Here is a 23,660-nt window from a genome sequence, read left to right as displayed (position 1 = left end):
TCACCATGAGGCCAATCGTGACTTTAAAACAGCTACAGAGTTCAATGGGGGATAGGTTACTCCACAATACTAACCTGACTGACAGAGTGAAAAGAAGGAAGCCTGTACAGAATAAAAATATTCAAAAACATGCATCCTGTTTGCAACAAGGCACTAAAGTAATAAAATAATTTGCAAAGCAATTCACGTTTTGTCCTGAAAAAAAACTGTTAGGTTTGTGGCAAAACCAATACAACACATTACTGAGTACCACTCTACATATTTTAAAACATGATGGTGGCTGCATCATGTTATGGGTATGCTTGCAATCGTTATTAAGGACTGTGGAGTATTTCAGAATAAAAAAGAAATGGAATGGAGCTAAGCACAGGCAAAATTCTAGAGGAAAACCGGGTTCAGTCTGCTTTCCACCAGACATTGGGAGATAACTTCACTTTTCAGCAGGACAATAACCTAAAACACAAGGCCAAATCTACACTGGAGTTGCTTACCAAGAAGACAGTGAATGTTCCTGAGTGGCCGAGTTACAGCTTTGACTTAATTATACTTGACAATCTATGGCAAGACCTGAAAATGGTAGTCCAGCAATGATCAACAACCAATTTTAACAGAGGTTGAAGAATTATGAAAATAATAAATGGGCAAATGTTGCACAATCCAGGTGAGAAAAGCTCTTAGAGACTTACAAAAGACTCACTGATGTAATTGCTGCCAAATGTGGTTCCAACAAAGTATTGACTCAAGGGTGTGAATACTTATATAAATTAAATATTTATTTAATTTTCAATAAATTTGAAAAAAAGGTTTAAAAAATGTTTTCACTTTGTCATTATGGGGTATTGTGTGTAGATACGTGAGAGGAAAACTAATATTTAATCGATTTTGAATTCAGGCTGTAACACAACAAAATATGGAATAAGTCAAGGGGTATGAAAGTAAAAAAATGACAGATGTTTGGTCAACTTCTGTGAATTTAAAAACGTCTAAATAATTTGAATTATTTTGTTGGTGTGAGGAGTACATTCTTCGTAGGCCTACATGTGTCAGATAGGTATAGACCTATCATAATCAATAGCTATACAATTTGTTTGGAAAATGAAAGGGTCCAACGTCATTAAGCATGCAATCAATAGTCTTTAAATACTACAGAAACTAAAAGGCTCCGCATGAAAATAATCCATCAACCATGCCGTCAATTTATCAGCTAGTCTTAGCCATGGGTAACCGAAGTAATTATCACTCCCTTATTAATCAAGCACACCAGGGATCCCTCAAAATGCATTGTTAGAAATGGTTTGTATTCTATTAAACTAGAAATAGTATGAATTGAGTATGGTTTCCATATGGCCATTGTGCACGTGCAGATTAAATTATTTGCAATAATGGTAGAGTAGGTATATTCAAGCAAAAGTGGCAGATTTTCGGTGGTTTTAGCACATGTCTATATAGGTTCATGCCTTCCAGTCAACGTTTCAATGACTGCAGGTAACTATTCGGATGGATAACAATGCGAATACCCTTGCAAATTAACATTATATTGCAAACCTATATCACGGCCGAAAACGTGCACATCAGCATCAATCCGTAAATGCATTAAAAATAACATCTCCTAATGGCAAGTTAATTCTAGACATTATTAATAAAATATATTTAAACAGAGACATCCTTGTCATGGAGAATAGCTTTCGTTAGATTTTAATTTCCAAGCGCATGTTTGTTCCGATTACCAAGAGTTCTCGTCGGTGTGACAAAGGCCCTCTTGACAGAAGTTCAACTCTAAAACCCGGAAAAGATTGGGTGAAGTAGCCTGGGCTAACATACACGCGAAGGAGGAGACCAATGAAATGGGGAAGGAGTCTTGAGCGCAGCCAACGAGATTGACGTAATGGACGCGTCAAATGAATCTCCGCACACTTGAGCCTTTGGGATGGACAAATTTCCCCTTATGGGACAAAAATCACTTCAGTACCTTTGCCCAAACTCGCCTTCTTCGATCATTTTACCAGAAATGAAAGGGCAGCGCTAAAGGAAAAACGCACAGCAAAACCATTTTCCTCATCTCATGTGCAGAGGGGAGAGACCGCACTTTTCGGCCATTCTTAAACTGCGAAAGGACAACATCTCACACCAAAGGCAATGGGTAAGCTCTCCCTACTGGGTAGACACTGGTTGAATCAACATAGTTTACACGTCATTTCAATGGAATTACGTTGAACCAACGCGGAAAAGACGTTGAGTTGAGTCCTGTGCACAGTGGGCCGTGATTCATTTGGCATGGACTCATCAAGAGAAAATATTTGCATAAAAAGAGATTTAGAGGTTTTACCATTATATTGCACTATCCTATTCTCAAATGCGTGCATCCATGTATCATTCCAATGGCAGCGTCCATGTCTCTGTTTCTATTTATTTTTTAACCCACATTTGGATTGAGCTGCTTTCCAAAGTTTGAGATCATTATAGGTTATTGGACATTGTATTTCGAGGCCATAATAATACTAATGATATAGGTTAGATCAAGGATAGGGAATGGTGCTTTGGAAATGTGAGTGCGCGCTGTGCATTAAGCTATAAGCTACAGGCTATTGTGGTTATGCTATTAGTTTAAAACACGGTTACACTGATCTGTCGAGTCTATGCACCTCAATGCAATTCCTTATTTGTTTCTTGCAGATCAAACATATGGAGAAGTGAACCAGCTTGGCGGGGTATTTGTCAACGGACGACCACTTCCAAATTCGATTCGGATCAGAATCGTGGAATTAGCTCAACTTGGAATACGACCGTGTGACATCAGTAGGCAGCTTCGAGTCTCTCATGGCTGTGTGAGCAAGATACTAGCGAGATACAACGAGACGGGTTCGATACTGCCCGGTGCCATAGGAGGAAGTAAACCCCGGGTCACAACACCCAACGTGGTGAAAAGCATAAGGGATTACAAACAAGGAGACCCTGGAATATTTGCTTGGGAGATCAGGGACAGGCTTCTTACAGATGCAGTGTGTGATAAGTATAACGTTCCCTCCGTCAGCTCCATAAGCCGTATTTTACGCAACAAAATAGGAAATCTTTCCCAGCCGGGCCAATATGAGAACAGCAAGCCAATCCATCCTCAGCTCTCCTACAACCACATGTACCCGTACTCATACCCCAGCGCAATGTCACCCACTGGGACAAAAATTGGCAGCGGTCCCGGTATACCGGTCACGCCGGGCCATGTCAGCCTCTCCCGCCATGGTTGGCCTTCCGTGCACACAGTCAGCAACATTTTGGGCATCCGAGCCTTCATGGACCCTGCAGGTTGGTGGTAAAATTGAATTTGACTCTTGCAACTCAGTTGATTCTTCAGAAACTGCATTACTGAGTGCATACACACTTCTCACATTGGAAATATTTCCAGGTGCATTATAGTTCAATATCTACGAATCAGTGTCTCTTGTCAATCAAACAGATATTTCATACAATTCCATATGAATGAGAAACAACGTAAAACAACCAACTTATATTAAACGACATAGATTGATAAATGAAATAACATTATAGGTTTAACTGTAAAATAGTGAAACGGTATTATGGGGCTAATAGGCCTAAAATAGCCCTCTACGTTAGTCATACAACGAAAGTTAATTTAAAAGAAAATGGAGCCAAATTACACATCTGATATAAATATGGACGCCAAATCCTCTTGAAATGTGTCAATGGTCAAATAAGGCTAGCCTATCGGTGTGAGGACTACTTTGTGGTTTGGCTATTAGTACGTCTACTCATAGTTCTACATCGAACCCGTAGCCCATTGTGAACGTTAATTGAACGTCTTATTTTATTTGAGATATCATTGTTTCCCTTCAGAATATAGCGTTATAATTGCATGTAATCGGGCCTCTGTAAATGGAAGAGGCAAACGCTATAGGTGTCAAATAAAGAAGAATGTTTAAAATATAAAATGTTGTTCTAAATTTTCATGATAGATCTTACAAAAACATGGCATTGGCCACAAACATTCGATCTGATTTTAGAAAATAAAGATTTGGTTGAAGTGTGTGTTTAACGAAGAATTTCCACACGAATTTACCTAAATCAAAAAACAATGTTTATCATAGCATGGCTTTGTGCAAGAGGAATGTTGTCCTCAGCAGAGGTATATCTGAAAATATCGATACAAATCCAATAAAAACCTAAAATGGTTTGTAGACTTAAAAATGTTATATTCTACACTGAAACATTTCCCACAGCCATCGCTGGAGCGGAGGGGTACCCATCAAAAATGGAGGAGTGGGCGAGCGTAAACAGAGCGACGTTTTCCTCTGCCCATGGTGTCAACGGAATAGAGAAATCCTCCCTAGAGGCAGACATCAAGTTTCCTCAGGTACATTTATGAATCAAATACACAAACAATACACAAACAACGAATATGTTCATAGTTTGATCAGAATTCCACTACATTTCCACTGTAAATACAATGCATGCATAAAAGTGTTGGGGGCGGATTTGCTTCTCTGTGCTTAAGATGCATTATTTTCTTATTTTCCTTTCCAGTCTTCTTCAAACCTATCTAGTTATGTCCCTGCTTGTGCCTACTCTCCCCCAAACCAATACGGGGTGTATGGTGGACCAGCAGGTAACTATATGACAACTGGACACCACTGGCAGTCTCAAAGCACGAGCCTTGCCCACCCCAACAGCGAAGCGACGATGCAAGGTGGAGACCTCCACATGGCGATGTCCTTCAAACACTCAGCACGAGAAGGTAAACCATGCAGTCTGTGTACTTAGCTATACGTTTTTACATTTCAAATACGCAGGTGATATTTGAATGCAGAACAATGGCAGGCATGGCTTAAGGCAGCTGTCAATCAAACACCAGCAATTTGTATATGCACTCGTCAAACAAAAAAGATTAGGGCTTGTGGGTCGAAAGCTAACGACCCAACAGTAGGTGCCCAATTAGGGGGTCTAGGAAGACAACAGTTGACATTTAGAGAATGTCTGAACAGAGCAGGCGCTGCGTTGTGCGACTCATAAGGAAACCATTAAGTCCTCTGAGAGAAGGCATTGGAAGTGTAGCTTACTTTATTTACTGTGCAAGTCGTTTTGGCCTAGAGGTATAACACAGCAGTACCCACTCAGGTGATGACGGTAGGCCTATAGGTGATTTTGAAGAACCCATTAATAATATTTGAATAGGCCTATATGATTACTATAACGACTTGGACCTTATTCTTCAAAAGGTTTATGCCTACATATTCTTAAAAATATAAAGTTGCAATTATGATGTTCAAATTATGTTTATTCAATTTGCGAAGAAATGTTAGGCTACATTATGTTCTTATTTTCAAGCTTTTAGTGCGTTTTCTTTTTAATGACGAGTAGGTCGATTTGGAAGGTTTTTCTTTTTACAGATACAAATGTCGTTGAGGTAATTTAATATAAATGATAACAGCCATGAAATGAGCGATGTCAATTCATTCATTCGACTTATTCAAAAAAAAAATTAAATACGTCATGATGAGATAGCCTGATAAGCTAATTAATGTTACACCAATGAGCACCATTCTACATTAAATACTTGAGTAGGTCTACATGATCCATACCCTGTTGGAAAATCGATGCTGCTGTTTATCCAACCATTTTGGTGTCAGTAGCTTGGCCTATGTCCCTATTATATTTTTGTGAAGAAATGTTGCTACATATGCTGAACAAAAGTATAAAAGCAACATGCAACAATTTCAAAGATTACGTTTTTCCCCACAAAAGATTGCTTTATTAAAGTTTCATCACCTGTCCTGGTGGGTGGTCTCAGACGATCCCGCAGGTGGGGCTGGCGTGGATACACGTGGTCTGCGGTTGTGAGGCGGATTGGACATACTGCCAAATTCTAGAAAATGAGGTGGCTTATGGTAGAAAGATGAACCTTCAATTCTCTGGCAACGGCTCTGGTGGACATTCCTGTAGTCAGTATGCCAATTGCATGCTCCCTCAAAACTTGAGACATCTGTGGCATTGTGTTGTGTGACAAAACTGCACATCTTAGAGTGGTATTTTATTGTCCCCGGCACAAGGTGCACTTTTGTAATGATCATGCTGTTTTATCAGTTTCTTGATATGCCACACCTGTCAGGTGGATGGATTATATTGGGAAATGAGAAATACTCACTAACAGGGATGTAAACAAATTTGCGCACAACATTTGAGAGACATTTGGAACATTTCTAGGATATTTTATTTCAGCTCATGGGACCAACACTTTACATGCTGCGTTTGTATTTGTGTTCTGTAGTATGTTAGGTCTACAATACAATGGACACATATGATTCCATAACCATTTGATAGGCTACTATTGACAGCCCAATAACCTTGATCTATGTCAGATGAGACATCAGAGACTACTCTGTCTAAATATCTCAATAATTAAAACGGCCAGACATGCCATATCTCTTTTGCTGCAGTCGTGGTGAGGTATGGTATGGCGTTGTCTTTTGAGATTGTGTTGCGATATCTGCTCTTCTTGCCACGGCTTTGGGGCCTACAGCTAACACGCTTTTGTGTTCTCACTGGTCTGATGATGGATAGAATTACGATTTATTTGTTCCATTGAACGTATCTCTTGTTTGTTTTTCGCAGGAGACAGAAAACCTCCCAGTCCCTTGAGCAAGCACCAGCACGAGGCGTTGAGCGTACACGGACTATCTCTCCCGACCTCCGCTTCATAACACAACGAAACCAACGGACAGTCAAGATCACAGGCAATGTAGCCTAAAGAAAAGCAATGTAGCCTAAAGAAAATGCGTAAAATTAAAAGATTTCAAAAAATGCATAATCCACTAGTAAGTGACGAACCTACATTTTCAACGTCATTCCGTGTAATTGCATTGCATGCCAATAGGCTAAAAATCTCAAATAATCGAATGTCGACATGAATGGTGGTACAGTCTTGTTTCACCGGCACCAATGCAGCGGGGTTGTGTTGATTAGGACATCATTATTACATATTTGGAATTCCACTCATTCAAAACTCATCCCAAATCGAAATTGTGTAAAACGAATGATGTAGCCAGCGCATTGTTTCTCGCAACAGATGATAATCCTGCATGCTCTCTGGGTTCAGACAATCGTGCACAATCTCTATTTGTTAGGCCTATGTCCGGAAAGGGACAATTCAAAATGTTATTAACAATATCATGTAGGCCTATTTGTAATTTTGTAAATTATATCTACAGAAGCTGTATTATATATTTTTTATAGCCTAACTGTGCGTAATAAAGGCATGCTAAACGGGAAATGCCTCGTTCATATCTTTGGATTTGCCTAATTCCTGCAGTTTATGTTGTTGGCTCCTGGTAAAATTAAAATGATGCATTTGCAGTTGGTAAAATAACTTCGTAGTAAGGATTCAGTATAACAGTTTTTTTCCCTGATGTGTCACTCACCATGCCTCCCTTCAATTTCGTGCAACCAAGCTTTTCTGGAGTTAATGATGCTTCGCACTTTTCGGCGCCTTGCAAGATGGTATCTCTGTAGGCCGACACCTTTGGCCAGATGCCACCGTCAGGCTTGCCCCCCCCCCCCACCCCATCTGGGTAAGGAGGCTGGCCGCAATAGCGACCCAACAATCAGTCAAGAATAAAGACCAACACGCCCTTATTTGATATAGGCTCCAGACCATGACAAAAATCATACAATGACGCATCTATTGGATAGCCAATTCCAAGACAAACACGAAACACCCGATAATCCAACATACAGTATCAGAACCGACTGTACACAAACCTCTGGAGCCCCTGATCAATCCAAACATCACGCAGAGATACAGGTCATGCGTCCGCAACTGCGGTTACGCACGGTTTGCGTCAGTAATCATAGAAGGATACAAGACAGACGTGTTGTAAAGCTAACGCTAATAATGCTATGCCGAGAGGAGCATTAACGACGTTTAAAAGTGATATGTTGTAAATGTACCTCCATTTGGGACTGCGTATCGTGTTGATCTTCAGACAAACATTCGAGCGTGGGTTTGAGCAATTGTTGACCGTGAGCAAGCTATGACTGATCGATTAAACCAGACTGCCCACATTCACAGCTACATTTTCCCTCTATGCACATTTGTTTTTGCTAATTGTTTATTTCAGTTTACAGTTTACGTCTGTTCAACTGAATTCTGATCGAATGGGTATTCGCCCATCCAATCCGTGTGAGCTATAGGTTTCCTTGGAAGTGGAGACTAAATACACAGAGAGATCATATGCCTAATCGAAATTAGATTATTATAAGATTATATTTATTATATTATACTAGTATGAATGATAGGCTACCTTGGACAGAATATATTTTGATATGTAGTAAATTGAAATGAATCCAACTCAAAGCCTTCTTGAAATACTACAAGGCTACTGTAATTCATTCTCACTACAATAAGGTATTATGAATATAAACACGAACATGAATGTACAGTATGTATTAAGACAATGCTTATATGTTGATATTTCTGTATTAATGTTATAATCTATATTATAAAATGCGTGGTTCGAGCCTTGAATGCTGATTGGTTAAAAGCCGTGTTATATCAGACTATATACCACGGGTATGACAAAACATTTATTTTTACTCTTCTAATTATGTTGGAAGACAGTTTATAATAGCAATAAGGCATCTCAGAGGTTTGTGGTATTTGGGCAATATACCACACACTCTCGGGCCTTATTGCTTAAATATTTTTATTCATTATTATCATTATTATTATTATATATATATTTTTTTCTTATTTAAGGATAGCCTATACGTGATTCCCCTGCTGCATTCTAGAATTTCCTAATACATAAATTCAGAATACCTATAAAAAATATTATTATTATTATAGAAAATTATTGTACAACGCTAAACAGATATTCATTATTATCTGGTTATGTAATGCTGCATTAGATAGACGTATTGAGTGTCTCTAAAAAAGTATACTTGTTTAAGGCAAGGGAGTTGACAACATTTCAGGATGAATACAGAGGCCTATTTGGAGGTTTTGAGGCGTAAACAGAGAGCAATTTAGGAATTTTTATATCTGCGTAAAGGACTAAAAATACTAACCAAGAAAACCTTATGAAAATACAGTTAGTGGAAGTGGAAAACATAGTTTGGTTAAGCGCTTACGTTTAACAATCCTCAGAGTACAGTTTGCCTGTGTGGTGGATAATAACCCAGTCAAGCCAAGCCACGGACCTCTCTCTCAGACGAGGACACGTGGGACTTTCTGAGCAGTAATATACAGAAGATTCTAAACACAATACAGATACTGGTAGGTCAGCCTTGTTGTTTAAGTTTTTTAATCCTTACACTATCCATATTTTGTGAAATGCCGTTTTCATAATCCAAATGACCACATGTAGGCCAAATGCACTCCAAAATGTTGATATTGGATTGAGATAGATGTGCTGAAGATCATGTATAAGAAACTGACTTTAACAAAAGGTTTTTGGAGGACGTTCTACTCGGGGTGAGCAGGTTTGCTGTATGGACAGTAGTCAGAAAGACAGGGTTTGCGCCTCAAATGGCTCCCTATTCCCATATTGCCCTACTTTTGACCAGGTGTCATTGGGCTCTGGTCAAAAGTAGTGCACTTTTTAGTGAATAGGTTGCCATTTGGGACACACACAGGAAGTTGTTAAAAGCAGGAGCATGCAGCAGAGAGAGAGAGAGATGTGTGTGGTAGGGTTACCATGGACACCTGGTGATGGACATCAACAAAGGGATGGGGAGCTGCAGCATGCAGCTTCCTCCATCACACAGTCCAGTGTGTCTCCTCTGCAATCGACACAACCTCACCACCATATACCTTAAAACCCTGCCCGAGGCACATCCCACGGGGCGCAGACGTCAGTTCAACGCCTATTCCACGTTGGTTCAACGTGATTTCATTGAAATGACTTGGAAACAACGTTGGTTCAACCAGTGTGTGCCCAGCGGGATAGGACTGCGTACCAAACGGCACCCTATTTTCTAATTAGTGCACTACTTAGTGTCATTTGAGACACACACATAGGACTGCTGTGACAGGCGGAGGCCAAAATATAGTGTGTGTCCTGTCCTTATTAGTCATTAGTATTATGTGTTAGAACAGGGTTGTCAAACTCATTCCATGGAGGGCCTAGTTTCTGCAGGCTTCTGTCTTTTCCTCTCAATTAAGACCTAGACAACCAGGTGAGGAGAGTTCCTTACTAATTAGTGACCTTAATTCTTCAATCAAGTGCAAGGGTGGAGCGAAAACCCTGCCCGACGCTCGGTGTGTTACGGTGAGAGTCCACACAGAGATCCAATACATCACTTATAGAATTGATAGAGTTAGGGATTCTACAGGATATATAATACTGAGAGTCTATATTTCCTTTAAATGTACATGTGCTTAGAATTCATTAACCAAATTATCTGAACCTGAGGTAGGCCTATCAGATTTTATGCAGCACCTTGACCCGAGGGACAGTTCTCAATTTGCATGTTAGTATTTAATTTCTGCTAAGCCAAACTAGAAAAGTGCAACTGTTGTCATCGCCAGTGTTGAGGTTAGTACAGACGAAATGAAAATAAATATGATCTAACATTATCATTTCCTGATCATAATGTTTATTTGACTAACAAGTAGTAATTCTGCAAAAATACAACAAATATTTACGGAACGATTAGCCCCATTTGCAATAGCATTTTTACTGAAAGTGTGTGTGTACCCGTGTGTGTAACTGTGTGTACCCGTGTGTGTGCCCACGCGCGTGTGTGTATGCAACACTCTGTGAGCCCCAATAGCCTCGACGGCAGGAGAAAACTGTTTGACTTTGGACCTATATATTCAACATTTTCTCACCATTCAAAGGCTATTGGACTGTTTGTTTGCTGAGGCCTGCTGCAGACAGATAATGAGCAATGTAAGGTGATCCTCCAGCAAACAGCTACTGCTGAATGGAGATGTGCCATTACTGGGACAAGTCTAAGCCTTACTGAGCACAAATCTGACAGAGAAAACACTGGGCCTAAAATGAGCCTTCAGTTTGATGGCCTACCACCTGGACTGACTGAAGTCTGACTGACTGACTAACTGGCTGACTGACTGATAGCCCGCACAACTGATCACATCATCGCTGGCGGTTATTCTGAGGACAGGCCCACATCAATCTGCTCAACCTCCCCCTACACACACACTGCACACCCCAACACACACACACATGCACACACACACACACACAAGCACACTACACAAACAGCATCCCACACATCACACCACACCACACACACACACACACACACACACACGTTTGTATTGTACGCACACAGTCCAAATGAATGTATCATGTTAGTACATCTAAAAGCTTGTCTAAAGATGATTAATAGCTATATAATATAAGTTAATTCACTAGCTTGTGAAATAACTTGTTGTGTTTTGCTTGCTGTCATATCAATTATCATGTACCTTTATGTACAGTTGTAAGGAAACTTGTTATGACTTCCCCAACAATCAGTTTTTCTCCACACACCCCGAGGCAGGGCCACATTAATCTCTGCCGTGTCAGACATGTATTATAGAACAGAACACACCTCCATTCCAAGACGCACCGTCTAAATGTCACCCTCTCAGCAGCACAGAGTCAAGGCGCCAGGACTAAGACTGGAGGCAGAGCATGAAACCACAAGTGACCTTCTGCTCCACGCTAGAAGACGCAGAGTGATGATGTACATTCTACTCTCAATCTGCACGCATGGGTCAGATTTGAGTTATTAGTCAAAAGTAGAAAGTAATATAATTTGAACAAAAGCAAATGAATTCAAATTGAATTCATTTCAGTATATTGACATAAAAACGGTGTACATTCACTTGCACACAAAACATAGATATTTCTAAGGTGGATAGTGTGTTGTGTCCTTTGCATTAAAAAGTGGTAAACCTAAAGCGATATCTATCTGAGGGTCAAGACTTTTGAAGCAAACACACTCAGACACAAAAGAGCGTCTTCATGGGAAAGGCTAGCAGCATACCGCCAGCCAGCCCCCACCTTCTCAAGTGACCATGGCTCGGCTTGGATTACCTCGTTCATTCTCAGCCCTCAACAAAAGTGTCAGGAGAGCGGAGGAAGTGCTGTGCTGTCTGTCCACCTCATCCTTGAGTCCCTTTCAGAAGATGCCCGATGTTCAAAGTGAGCCCTGACTAGCCTCTCTTTTCTTATTTTACTGCAGAAATTTAAGGAGAGAGCAAATAAACACTGAGAGCAAGTAAACACAAATAAATGAGTACTGACAGAAATCCTGAAACCAGCGGTCAGCATTTTGACTGGTGCTTGAGATACAATGTTGTCCCACCCCATCTCCCTCATCATGAATTATCCCTATTTTTGGATAATCTGTCAAGATGTCCCTATCCTAACATTAGCATCTGATAAATAACAAAAGCTAATGGGAAATCTGGACGTTTTAACCGTGTGTCTGTAATAATAAGTTGGTGGGTACTTATATCTGTCCTATTTCACAAAAGTGTGTATTAATACACGTGTGAATTGGAAATGTGTTTTTTTGTACATCCCACTCTCCCTGAGACACCTTCGGTGTGTGGGGTCACGGCCAGGGTCTGCCAAAATCAACGACGACCCTGGAGCAATTAGGGTTAAGTGCCTTGCTCAAGGGCACATTGTCGGCTCTGGGATTCAAACTAGCGACCTCTCAGTTACTGGCCCAACGCTCTAACCGCTAGGCGCTGTGTGTGTGACCGTTTTTGAGTGTGTGCTTGTGTGTCACTCCTATATCACTATCATCCTCAGCAGAATTGCTCAATTTGTACGGTCTACTGTAGACAGACTGCAGAGCTAGTTTGTCTAAGGGGGTTGATGTACTTGCTTGTAGTGAATGATAGGTGCGTGACTAAATGGTACGTAGTTCCGTCTGAATGCATGGCTGCTTCTCAGTCAGAACTAGAATACCACTCAAGAGATGAATCTACCCCAGAGTTCCGTATCCGCTATCAAACACCTCTCCAACTAATTACTCTGAAATGGCAACATCATTTTGTGTTGCAACCTCAGAGCATCAGGTATCAATTATGACTGCTTAACCTGTCAGACAAAAGACAACTCTCACACCTTTGTTCGCCACAGATGACGCCATCTTAGTTTTTGAAATATACCGCATTGCCTGGCTACAATACCAGAGGATCTCAGAAGTATTCACCCATCACCTCCAGACATTTACACATAATAATAGTTATCTTATGGAACAAACAAGGGCATGAATCCTATTTGAATTTGCGTTTTTAGACCTGTGATACAGTATGTAAGAAACAGAGTTTATGCTCTAACAATTCTCTCAGCGTTTTTTACATCTGACAGTTTAGTCTAGTCGAACACCGAGTCGAGCACCACCCACTACACTACACCTCCCTCTCCCTCCCTCCAATGGCTGGCCCCACTTCTGGGTTCCACGTATGACATCATTTCCTCTCAGCAGTCTCAGAGAGTCCTCTGAACTCTTGTTCAGATACCAACGTAGGTCCAGTTAAAGATGCACCAGTGTTGGTACTGTCCTACCAGGGCTTTTCCTTATTTAATGAACAATAACAAGACACATTTAAGAAAAGAGTCTGAACTATTTTAAGAAAGAAGGTCTAAGCAATTTATTAAAAGAAGAGTGAACGCACAACTAACCAGGAGATGATGAAACTACATGATCCAATTTCATGGGTTAAATACAGTTCAGGATCTCATTTTTGACCTTTTGAATATTTTGTGAAAATACTAAGACAATTTCCAAAGAAATCTTAATTAAAAACCTATGGGTTTCTGGAATCTAAAATGAACTGTATTTCTAATGAGGTATCAAACATTCATCTTGATTAGGTTTATTACAGATTCAGAACTAAAGAGAGAAATATAGTGCCTTCAGAAAGTTTTCATACCCCTTGACATTTTGTTGTTTTTCAGCCTGAATTCAAAATGAATAAAAAAAATAAAAAATTATCTCACCCATCTACACACACAATACCCCAAAATGACAGAGAAAACATGTTTTTGCAAATGTATTGAAAATTAAATAAAATGCATCCAATTTCCTTTGATCATCCTGGAGATGATACTGAAATTTGATTGGAATCCACCTGTGGCCAAATCAATTGTTTGGACATGATTTAGAAAGAAACACACCTTTCTATAGAAGCTCCCACAGTTTCCAGTGCATTTCAGAGCAGAAACTATACCATAAGGAACTGTCTGTAGATCTCTGAGATAGAATTGTAATGAAGCATATATCTGAGGAAGGGTATAAAACCATTTCTAGAATGTTGAATGTTCCCAAGATCACAGTGGTCTGAGATGGGAGAACTTGCCAGAAGGACAGCAGTCTCTACACCTATCGGGGCTTTATGGGAGAGAGGCCAGACGGAAGACACTCCTGAGAAAAAGGCACATGACAGCATGCCTGGATTTTGCAAAAAGGCATGTGATAGACTCTGAGCGCATAAGGCAAAATATTCTGTGGTCTAATGAGACAGAAATTGAACTATTTGTTCTGAATGCAAAGTGCTATGTCTGGAGAAAACCAGGCACAGCACATCACCTGTCTAACACATCCCTTCCATGAAGCATGGTGGTGACAGCATCATGCTATGGCAATGCTTTTCAGCAGCAAGGACTGGGAGACTGGTAAGAGGGAACAATGAACTGAGCCAAATACAGGCAAATCCTTGATGAGAAACCTGCTTCAGAGTACAAACGACCTTAGACTGGGGCAAAAATGTAAATTCCAACAGGACATTGACCCCAAGCATACAGCCAAAGCAATGCGGGAATGACTTCCGAACAAGAATGTGAAAGTCCTTGAGTGGTCCAGCCAAAGCCCAGAATTGAATCCCATTGAAAATCTGTGGAAAGACTTGAAGATTGCTGTTCACCACCACTCCCCATCTAACTTAACAGCGCTTGAGAAAATCTGCAAGGAATAATGAAAGAAAATTCCCAATTCCAGACGTGCAAATTTGTTACAGACATACCCAATATGACTCAAAGCTGTAATCGCCGCCAAAAGGTGCTGCTACAAAGTATTGACCCAAGGGTGTGAATACTTATGTAAATGAGATATTCCTGTATTTAATTTTCAATATACTTGCTAACATTTCTAGAAACATGTTTTCACTTTGTCATTATGGGGTATTTCATGCATTTTGAATTCAGGCTGTAACACAACAAAATGTGGAATAAGTCAAGGGGTATGAAAACTTCCTGACGACACTGTACGTTGTGTACCAAAATTGCAAACTTTAGTTTCAGTGATAACACATTGCGAGCTTAAACACCCTCTACGTAGAGATATGCTTCATAAAAGTACAATGTTACCACAGTATTGATATTTCCAAGAGAAGTAACTTGAATTCTCATGCATCATGAGGTTACAATAATGTGGTTAAATCCCCCATGCAGTCTTTATAATTGCATCACTGTATGTTTAATACACCACTGTGTGTTTATTTAATGAAAACAACCTAAAAATAGATATTTTTATCATATATTTCCCTGAGCCTCCCTTGGCCCTTGAAATGCTCAGTTTGATCGTGTGGGCGTTAGAAAACAAACTGGCAGATTTTCACATACACAGATCTGATTGGCTGATAGAATGGTCTAAAGCCCACCCCCTTACCCAGATGAACAGTCATTAGTCTAGTTTAATCAGGTCAGATTGCGACATCATGATGTGGGCCCAAAGTTCCATCCCACCTGAACAGGCTGAAATTCCAACACATTTTTTCAAACATCTCTTACACAAAATGGCATCATTCTTTTCTCAATTTCAGAGTGTTATTTTGACCCCATAGTGTGGAAATATCATAAAGAAACTGAAAAATAAAGTTTTTAACTGCACTGCCCCTTTAACTACACAATGAATGAAGTCCTTATTCTTTTGTTCCAACAATGTGGTTTAATCTGATCTCTCAACAAGACGTATGATAAGAAAGTCACTAAATTATGAAAAATAGTTGAAGTTGACCCTGATGTCCCCCTTAGAGGGAATCTAAATAAAACCACAAAAAAACTAAAACCTAGATTCATTATATTATTTTGATAGTAGTCAAGTCTTGCTGCTATTTGATTCTGTTTAATCAGCTTTGTTTTTCATTCAGGAGGACATAACCTTTGCAAATACTTATTGCATGAACAAACCAAGCCCAACTTGTTTTTCCGGCTGTTCAAATCACATATACATAGCAGACGTTGGTAGTTCGACTGAAGTTACCCTTCTTGTGTGCAAACACAAGATCGGAGATGGTGTCCATTGATCTCGCCTTAGTGACTTCCCCTGAAAACCCTCTCAAATGCCTCTGCCGTCTGATAGCATCTTTAATGAATAGATGCATGTACACAAAGTGCTGACTGATAGCCATCACACGAGAGGGAGGGGAAAGAGTTCACGTTTTAAGGACAATCACAAATTCCATCTTAACTATCTGGATGTCTTCCACATTGCCACACGCCCTGCCAGTGCCCCCGTCATTGACCTCAAAACTCCCCAAATCATTCAGAGCCAGGAGCCACCACCCAGTGTTCGCCCGCCAACAAGAGAAAGATCCTTATTTTCTGCTATCAGCACCTCTTTGTTTCCATGCCGATAGCAGTTGGAGATAGTGTTGTGTCAGTGGCTAGCCCCCCATGGTTAGATCACCATAGGGTACACACAACCATGGTACACAGCTGGCACACGAGTCGTGTCTCCAAGGCTGTGCTCTAGATTGCACCCTATTCCCTTTATAGTACACTACTTTTGACCAGGGCCCATAGGGCCGATAGTGCACTATATTGGGAATAGGGTCAATTTGGGATGCATCCCAACTCAACAGTGTAGACCATTTAACACACTCCCAAGAGGACATTATCACTGACTGGAGCGAGAGACTGTGAACAATTAGCCCAATACTACAATGATATTGTAAATGGAGTGTAATAGCTGTGAGCTTTGAGTTTCTCTAATGTTTCACGGCAGAAAGGGAACTGGAACCAGAGTCACCATTTTGTACGTCACCTTAATCATCAGGCAGAGGAAAACAGAGGCTCTTACAGCTATGGCAGTAGCATAGCTATCACAATATTTCTTTACGGACTTCTACAGAAATGTATTAGCCGAACAATCAGCTTCCTGGATGATGCTTGAAGTCAGTGATAGAACCGGAGCTATTATGACAGAGTTAAAGGATTTGGCCAATCGCAGAAGAGAGAGAGCGAGAGAGAGAGAGAGAAAGAAAGTGAATGATAACCATGGTGATTAGTGAACATTAGCTGAGAGGCAGATCTTGTCTGCGTCCCAAGTGGCAGCGTATTCCCTACATAGAGCATAGTGTCCCTATGGGCCCTTGTCAAAAGTAGTGCACTATATAGGGAATAGGATGCAATTTGGGAGGTATATCTTCTCATGGCGTATGACAGCGTTACCAGCAGCTACATGTCCGATGAGAATGAGCTGCACAGCGATAACTCCTGACGCTTTGTTTGGCCTGTAAGAAGTGCTTCGCTGGAGATGGCTGAGTTATCGGACAGCGGGGGAGATTAGGGATAGGCCCTAGAAATGTCCACAACGTTAGGGAATAGGTAGCCATTTGGGACACAGACAGGGGCTTTGCGTTACCCGTGTCAAGAAACCTGAGAGCTTCACGTGGCCGGAAGAACCCCTCCTCATCCTCAACTATTTTAAAAGCTTTGCGCTCCTAATCCCCAAGCCACATATTACAGCTTTTGTGATGCCACAAAGCCTAGATCCTCCAGTCGATCCTATGGGCGGGTTAAAAGATCAACAGCCCAGGACAATGATTTGGTGGTCCGATTGGACAGAGGTCAGGACTGAAGATCGACCAATCCCATAGCCAAACATGACAGTAAATGACAGGCTGGATCTACTCTGTTTACATTCATTGTAAGTTCGAGAGCTTCATTGCAGGTGCAGAGCTTTGTAAAAGACAATTTGGCGATGATACAGATCTCTGTTGTTTTATCGATCTTCATGCCATGTTTCTTGATTCCTCAAAAAACAGGTACTGTATCACAATGGTCCCTAAGCCAAACACTTTATGCTCCAGTGCAGTGGTGGAAAAAGTACCCAGTTGTCAAAGATCCTTAATAGGCTCAAGTAAAATTGAAGGTCACCCAGTAAAATACAACTTGAGTAAAAGTCTAAAAGTATTTGGTTTTAAATACACTTAAGTATCAAAAGTAAATGTAATTGCTAAAATATACTTAAGTATCAAAAGTCGAAGTATAAATAATTTCAAATTCCTTATATTAAGCAAACCAGACGGCACCATTTTCTTGTTTTTTAAATTTACGGATAGCCAGGGGCACGCTCCAATACTCAAACATAATCTATCTATCTATCTATCTATCTATCTATCTATCTATCTATCTATCTATCTATCTATCTATCTATCTATCTATCTATCTATCTATCTATCATCTGTCTATCTGTCTGTCTGTCTGTCTGTCTGTCTGTCTGTCTGTCTGTCTGTCTGTCTCGTCTGTCTGTCTGTCTGTCTGTCTGTCTGTCTGTCTGTCTGTCTGTCTGTCTGTCTGTCTGTCTGTCTGTCTGTCTGTCTGTCTGTCTGTCTGTCTGTCTGTCTGTCTGTCTGTCTGTCTGTCTGTCTGTCTGTCTGTCTGTCTATCTATCTATCTATCTATCTATCTATCTGTCTGTCTGTCTGTCTGTCTGTCTGTCTGTCTGTCTGTCTGTCTGTCTGTCTGTCTGTCTGTCTGTCTGTCTGTCTGTCTGTCTGTCTGTCTGTCTGTCTGTCTGTCTGTCTGTCTGTCTGTCTGTCTGTCTGTCTAATCTATCTATCTATCTATCTATCTATCTATCTATCTATCTATCCTCTCTGTATTAACAGAGATGTGAAGCCACAGTGTGTGAACGTATGTGCATGCACTGTTTCCTCACAGATCACCAGAACTGAATGGACGTCGCGTACAGACCGAGGAAAAGGCTGACTTATCTGAATGAGGGCCCATTTAAGATGTGGGTAGAGGATTAGGATGTTTTCATCTCCAAGCCATCCCACTTGGGTGGTACAGTGGGAAGCACTAGATGAGATAGCATTGTGAGTTTGAGAAGGTAGCATGCTACAAAAGTAAGTTAGGAAGTAGGTGAGGGTGTCTTGATGAAAACATAAAGGAGTGTTTTTGCACTTCTCTTTCCAAGCCCTCTATTCATGTGCTGTTATGACGTGCAATATGAGGCAGTTTAGTTGAGCAGATCCTCATGCTAAAGGCTTACTCACACACACACACACACACACACACCCACACACACACATCCACACCCACACCCACACCATATCCCATATTTGGACCCCACAGGTCAAAGCAGACTGTCTTCACCACTGTGAAAGTGTCTAACTTACTTTTAAACGCTCCCCAGAGGAAGTGGGGTCATAAGGTCAGACCCGGAGCACAGATGAGCCATACAGTATTTTCGAAATATGTGACAGGGTGATGGAGCACTAATGCATCCAAAACAACAGTGTTCATGATGGCGCTGAGGCTTCTATCATGTCTGTCTCTATGAAGTTCTAACAGGTTGTTCATGCCAGTCAAAATAACCTGTAAGGCGATGATCAGTAAGTCAGTTTGCTAGATAGGAAGAAAAGTGTTAAAGTGGCCTTGCTGCCGATAGAGAAAGTGTATGACATGATCAGAGGGAGATCTTCCCAACACTCATACATATGACTCACACAATACAGTAACAGCTCACCCTATTGCCCCAAAAGGGCTCTTGTCAAAAGTTAGTGCACAATGTAGGGAATATGGTGCCATTTGGGACGCAGGCCTGACGTATCATCGTGGTGCGTGGGAAGTGAGCGCTGTCAGGGAGGCCAGAGTGGTCGGTCACTCCCTGGATATCCACAACTGGCTGCAGACAGAGGGAAGCTCCCTCCCTCCACCGCAGGGGAGACTTCATGTGGCCGCAGTCTCCTCCCGCTGTCTTAGTCCCTTCACATCCACTGGGGATTCCATTCCATCATGCACTTGTTGGGATAACTTCGTTATAGATTGCAAACTGTTCTTTTAAATTGCAAAACTGATTGCGAAAGGACAATATTATTCACTATAGTGCTGAAATGTACTGTTCAATGCCACTGAAGTTTAAAGAGCTGTTAAGACAACAAGACATATCTTTACTGTCAAAAATGTTACAATCTTCAGAGGATCTGTGACTGTGTACAAATGTGTCCTGTTCATTTCCACACAAATTGTTTTCACCAAAAACAAACTAACCTCACCACTTAGGCACTGCCTTCACTTCGCCTCAAAGGGTGGTCTCCTTTGAACCACAGCAATGATCTGGTATTAAACAATACCGGCGTCAGATAAGAGTTCTAGTCAACAGAGTAGAGAGCACTGTTTACTTCTAAAATTATCAAGCCATGATGTTACCACACACACATATTGCCATGAGGCTGAGAGAAAAATTTGCAGTTTTATAGCTAGTTTCATGCTATTCTACACATTTTGCTATGAGGCTGAGAGAAATTAGAGAAAATGTTGCTATTTTAAAGCCAATTTCCTGCAACTCTACACATATTGCCATGAAGCTGAGAGAAAAATGTGCCGTTTTACAGCTAATTTCCTGTCATTCAATTTTTTTGTTGCTTATGACCTGTTCATATGCTATCTGGAGAGGGGGGTCCGTCCGTGGGCCCTCCGGCACTGAGGGGGTGTGTTTCTCTAGTGAACAATGTTCTAACAAGTGTTGTTAATCTTTTTGCTTTCGCATATATCTGATTTCTTCTGCTGACTTAACCCCATGCTACCATTGGTGGTCTGGTCTGCCATTGGTCACTGTTAGTGGGGCAATATGTTTCCCTCCACGTGGCACCCTACTCCTTAAATAGTGCACTACTTTTGACCAAAGTCCTATGGATCCTGGTCAAAAGTAGTGCACTATAAAGGGAATAGGTTGCCATTTGGGACTCAGCCCTGGTCATGTCCACGGCCCTGCGCTGCCCTCTCAGGGGTCACCAGGGGAGAGAAAACAGATGTAACTGCCCTTCTTTATGAGTCTCAGTGTGGACGACCAGGTCCCTAAACTCATGTTTAACGTTGTCTGTTTGTTTTCAGAAGTTCCTCAGTGCCGTTCACAACTCTGTCTGTCCAAGGTGTTTGGATGTCGGTGGAGGCAGGGATACCTCAGCTTAGCAGCTCCAGAGCACAAAATCTGTGCGCGTGCATAGAAGCAGTTTACGATAATGGGAATGAATTCGTCCACACGCTCAAGTTCACGAGTCATAAATACTCATTTCTGTACAAACAGCTCTGTTTTCAGTCATTCTTTCCTGCTGCAACAGAGGCATTACAGTGAACTCCACCATCTGAGGTCTATTTCAATCTGAGTCAGAGCAGCCCATGTTGCTCATCAGTATGTAATAACTTGTTAATAACCACTACTTATTGCTGTTATTATTGTACTATACACACAAGGCAAAGCGAAACTGTTGTGTATTTTTCTCCTCGCCTCAGCGTGGAAACATCACCTGATCAAAAGGGTGGAAAGGTCATAAAAATTCCTCACCTACAGTAAAGGGTAGCGAGGCACTCATTAGCGAATCGTTCAAGTACAGTTAAGTATAACCTGACGATATATCTATTCCACTTACTACAACTTGTCCCTCTTTGTTCTCTGACGCTATGAGTCCTGTAACTGTGTCCAAAATGGCACCCTATTCCATATATAGTACACGACTTTTGATCAGAGCCCCCCCGGTCAAAAGTAGTGCACTATATAGGGAATAGGGTGCCATTTGGGATGCGCACCCTGGCCTGCCTAAGAGTGTCTTTAATCAACATTTGAACTGGACATGGAATGTAGTGATGCTAAAGTATCTTTACAGCCTTTTAGACTGGGTTTGATAAACCCTCCTAATTGGACTAAATGAGTTCTGAGAGTTCCTTGAAACAGCTCCTAGAAAGTTACTCTATGACCATGTCAAGGGGAGACTGAATCTAGCTGACAAAACGCTCAAATGTACAGTGGGCTTGATTATGAAAGCATTAACTGGAACAGAAAATGGACACAAACGACATTAAAACCTGTGATTCCTGCTGTCTTTAAGGTGTGTTTCGAGTTAGTCCAGACTCTATTGACCAGTTTTGCCTATTACTTTATGTACTGCCAGAGACAGTGGAAGAGCTAGAGGTCCAAACACGCAATGAGAGACAGACAGGTGAGACAGTATGTCTTATAACGAGCATTAACTGGACATTTACCAACGTCTTTACAACACAAATATACCTGAACCTGACTCCCTGAGACTCAGCGGGGGAACGAGCAGTAAAACATACAGTCAGACATTAAAAGAGAGGACAGATTAACAGCAGATGAAAAGAGTGACACTCTGGTCCGATGTTGCATGTCACTGGTTTTAAATAGGTGGGTGAAGCGCAGTGATATGGCGCCATTTATCTCATAAAACCACAGGGCATTGATTAACCACTGGACGTGTGTGTAGGTAGCAATGTATGTACTGTCGGTAGCTAGGAATCTACAAACTCAAAGGGGGGGGGGGGGTGAAAATTGAACCATACTGATTGCGGTGCCGTGGAAACTCCCTCAAAAAGGACAGTGCCTAAAAGCATAGAAAAACATTCCAAAGAAAAGGCTGTGAGATAGCATGGGTGAATAAATACAAAATATAATACAACATGAAAGTATATGATGTATTGTGAGGATACAAAATATCTGTAAAAAAGTTTCTTTACATTTTCCCAGTTGTTTGTAGTAATTCCATCATCACAACCTGCTAAATCACCTGTAGATGGTAAATCACCAAACGATGGCGAGAGAGAATAAAATGTTAATATAAGGTTTCACCTTTGCAACTGGGCAACATGAATAAGCTCTTTAGAGGAGCATCTATCCAAGGACAGACAGAGTTGCTGCCTAAATGTTTCTGCATTTATGACATACATTGCGCTCATTGCAATGATATGTATTGGAGAGTCGGGGGCAGACAGAGACCACCCACCCTAGCCGTGTTGAAACAGGGTCCACAGAGGGCAATTAATCTGTTTCCCCGGGTCACTCAAGTCCGACTTATTAAAGTTGTCAACTTGGGGAAGAGGGGTATGTGGGGGACCCCGCTGGCGAAGATCCAAGAACACCAGGCCGACACTGAGCACGCATTCCCAAATGGCACCCTACTCCCTACATAGTGCACTACTTTTGAGCAAGGCCCTGGTCCAAAGTTGTGCACCGTATAGGGAATAGGGTTCCATTTGGGACGTAGCCTGAAAAACACGGGCCAGTGATATTTCTGTCGGTATTACGACGGCTTCATAGACCACATAGTGTCTCACTAATGAGCTAGTGAACATTATTCTGTCATCTCCTCTCATGTTCCCTATGTGTGAAAGATCCCCGTGTGGATTCAGGATAAACTGGGCCTTTCAGAGCGGTCAGGCCAGGACCATTTATCATGTCAAATGACACTTTACATATTCATGTACAGAGTGGCAGGAAGCTTAGCGGTGAAGAGCGTTGGGCCAATAACTGAAAGGTCGCTGGTTTGAACCCCAGAGCCGGCAAGGTGGTAAAATCTGCCGTTATTGGGCAAGGCAGTTAACCCCCAACAACTGCTCCCACGGAGGGGTTGGGTTAAATGTGGAAGACATTTCGGTTGA

At 41.3% G+C, this 23,660-nt stretch overlaps 1 protein-coding gene across 1 annotated transcript; it reads left to right on the top strand.

Moving 5' to 3' along the window:
• The first annotated feature begins 1,924 nt into the window (after window positions 1-1,924).
• LOC111973387 (paired box protein Pax-1) lies at window positions 1,925-7,279 on the top strand. The gene is made up of 5 exons (XM_024000733.2): window positions 1,925-2,140; window positions 2,674-3,300; window positions 4,233-4,366; window positions 4,537-4,747; window positions 6,622-7,279. Exons 1-5 carry the CDS (start codon window positions 2,137-2,139, stop codon window positions 6,708-6,710), a joined length of 1,065 nt encoding a protein of 354 aa, XP_023856501.1. The 5' UTR covers window positions 1,925-2,136; the 3' UTR covers window positions 6,711-7,279.
• Window positions 7,280-23,660: the final 16,381 nt, after the last annotated feature.

Source organism: Salvelinus sp. IW2-2015, linkage group LG14 (assembly GCF_002910315.2).
Source record: "Salvelinus sp. IW2-2015 linkage group LG14, ASM291031v2, whole genome shotgun sequence".
Taxonomy (NCBI): domain Eukaryota; kingdom Metazoa; phylum Chordata; class Actinopteri; order Salmoniformes; family Salmonidae; genus Salvelinus; species Salvelinus sp. IW2-2015.
This window is presented reverse-complemented; position numbering and strand designations above follow the sequence as displayed.

Coding starts and splice junctions, on each gene's coding strand:
- LOC111973387 (XM_024000733.2), top strand. Junction 3,301..4,232: donor AGCCTTCATGGACCCTGCAG/GTTGGTGGTAAA, acceptor CATTTCCCACAG/CCATCGCTGGAGCGGAGGGG. Junction 4,367..4,536: donor CAGACATCAAGTTTCCTCAG/GTACATTTATGA, acceptor TTTCCTTTCCAG/TCTTCTTCAAACCTATCTAG.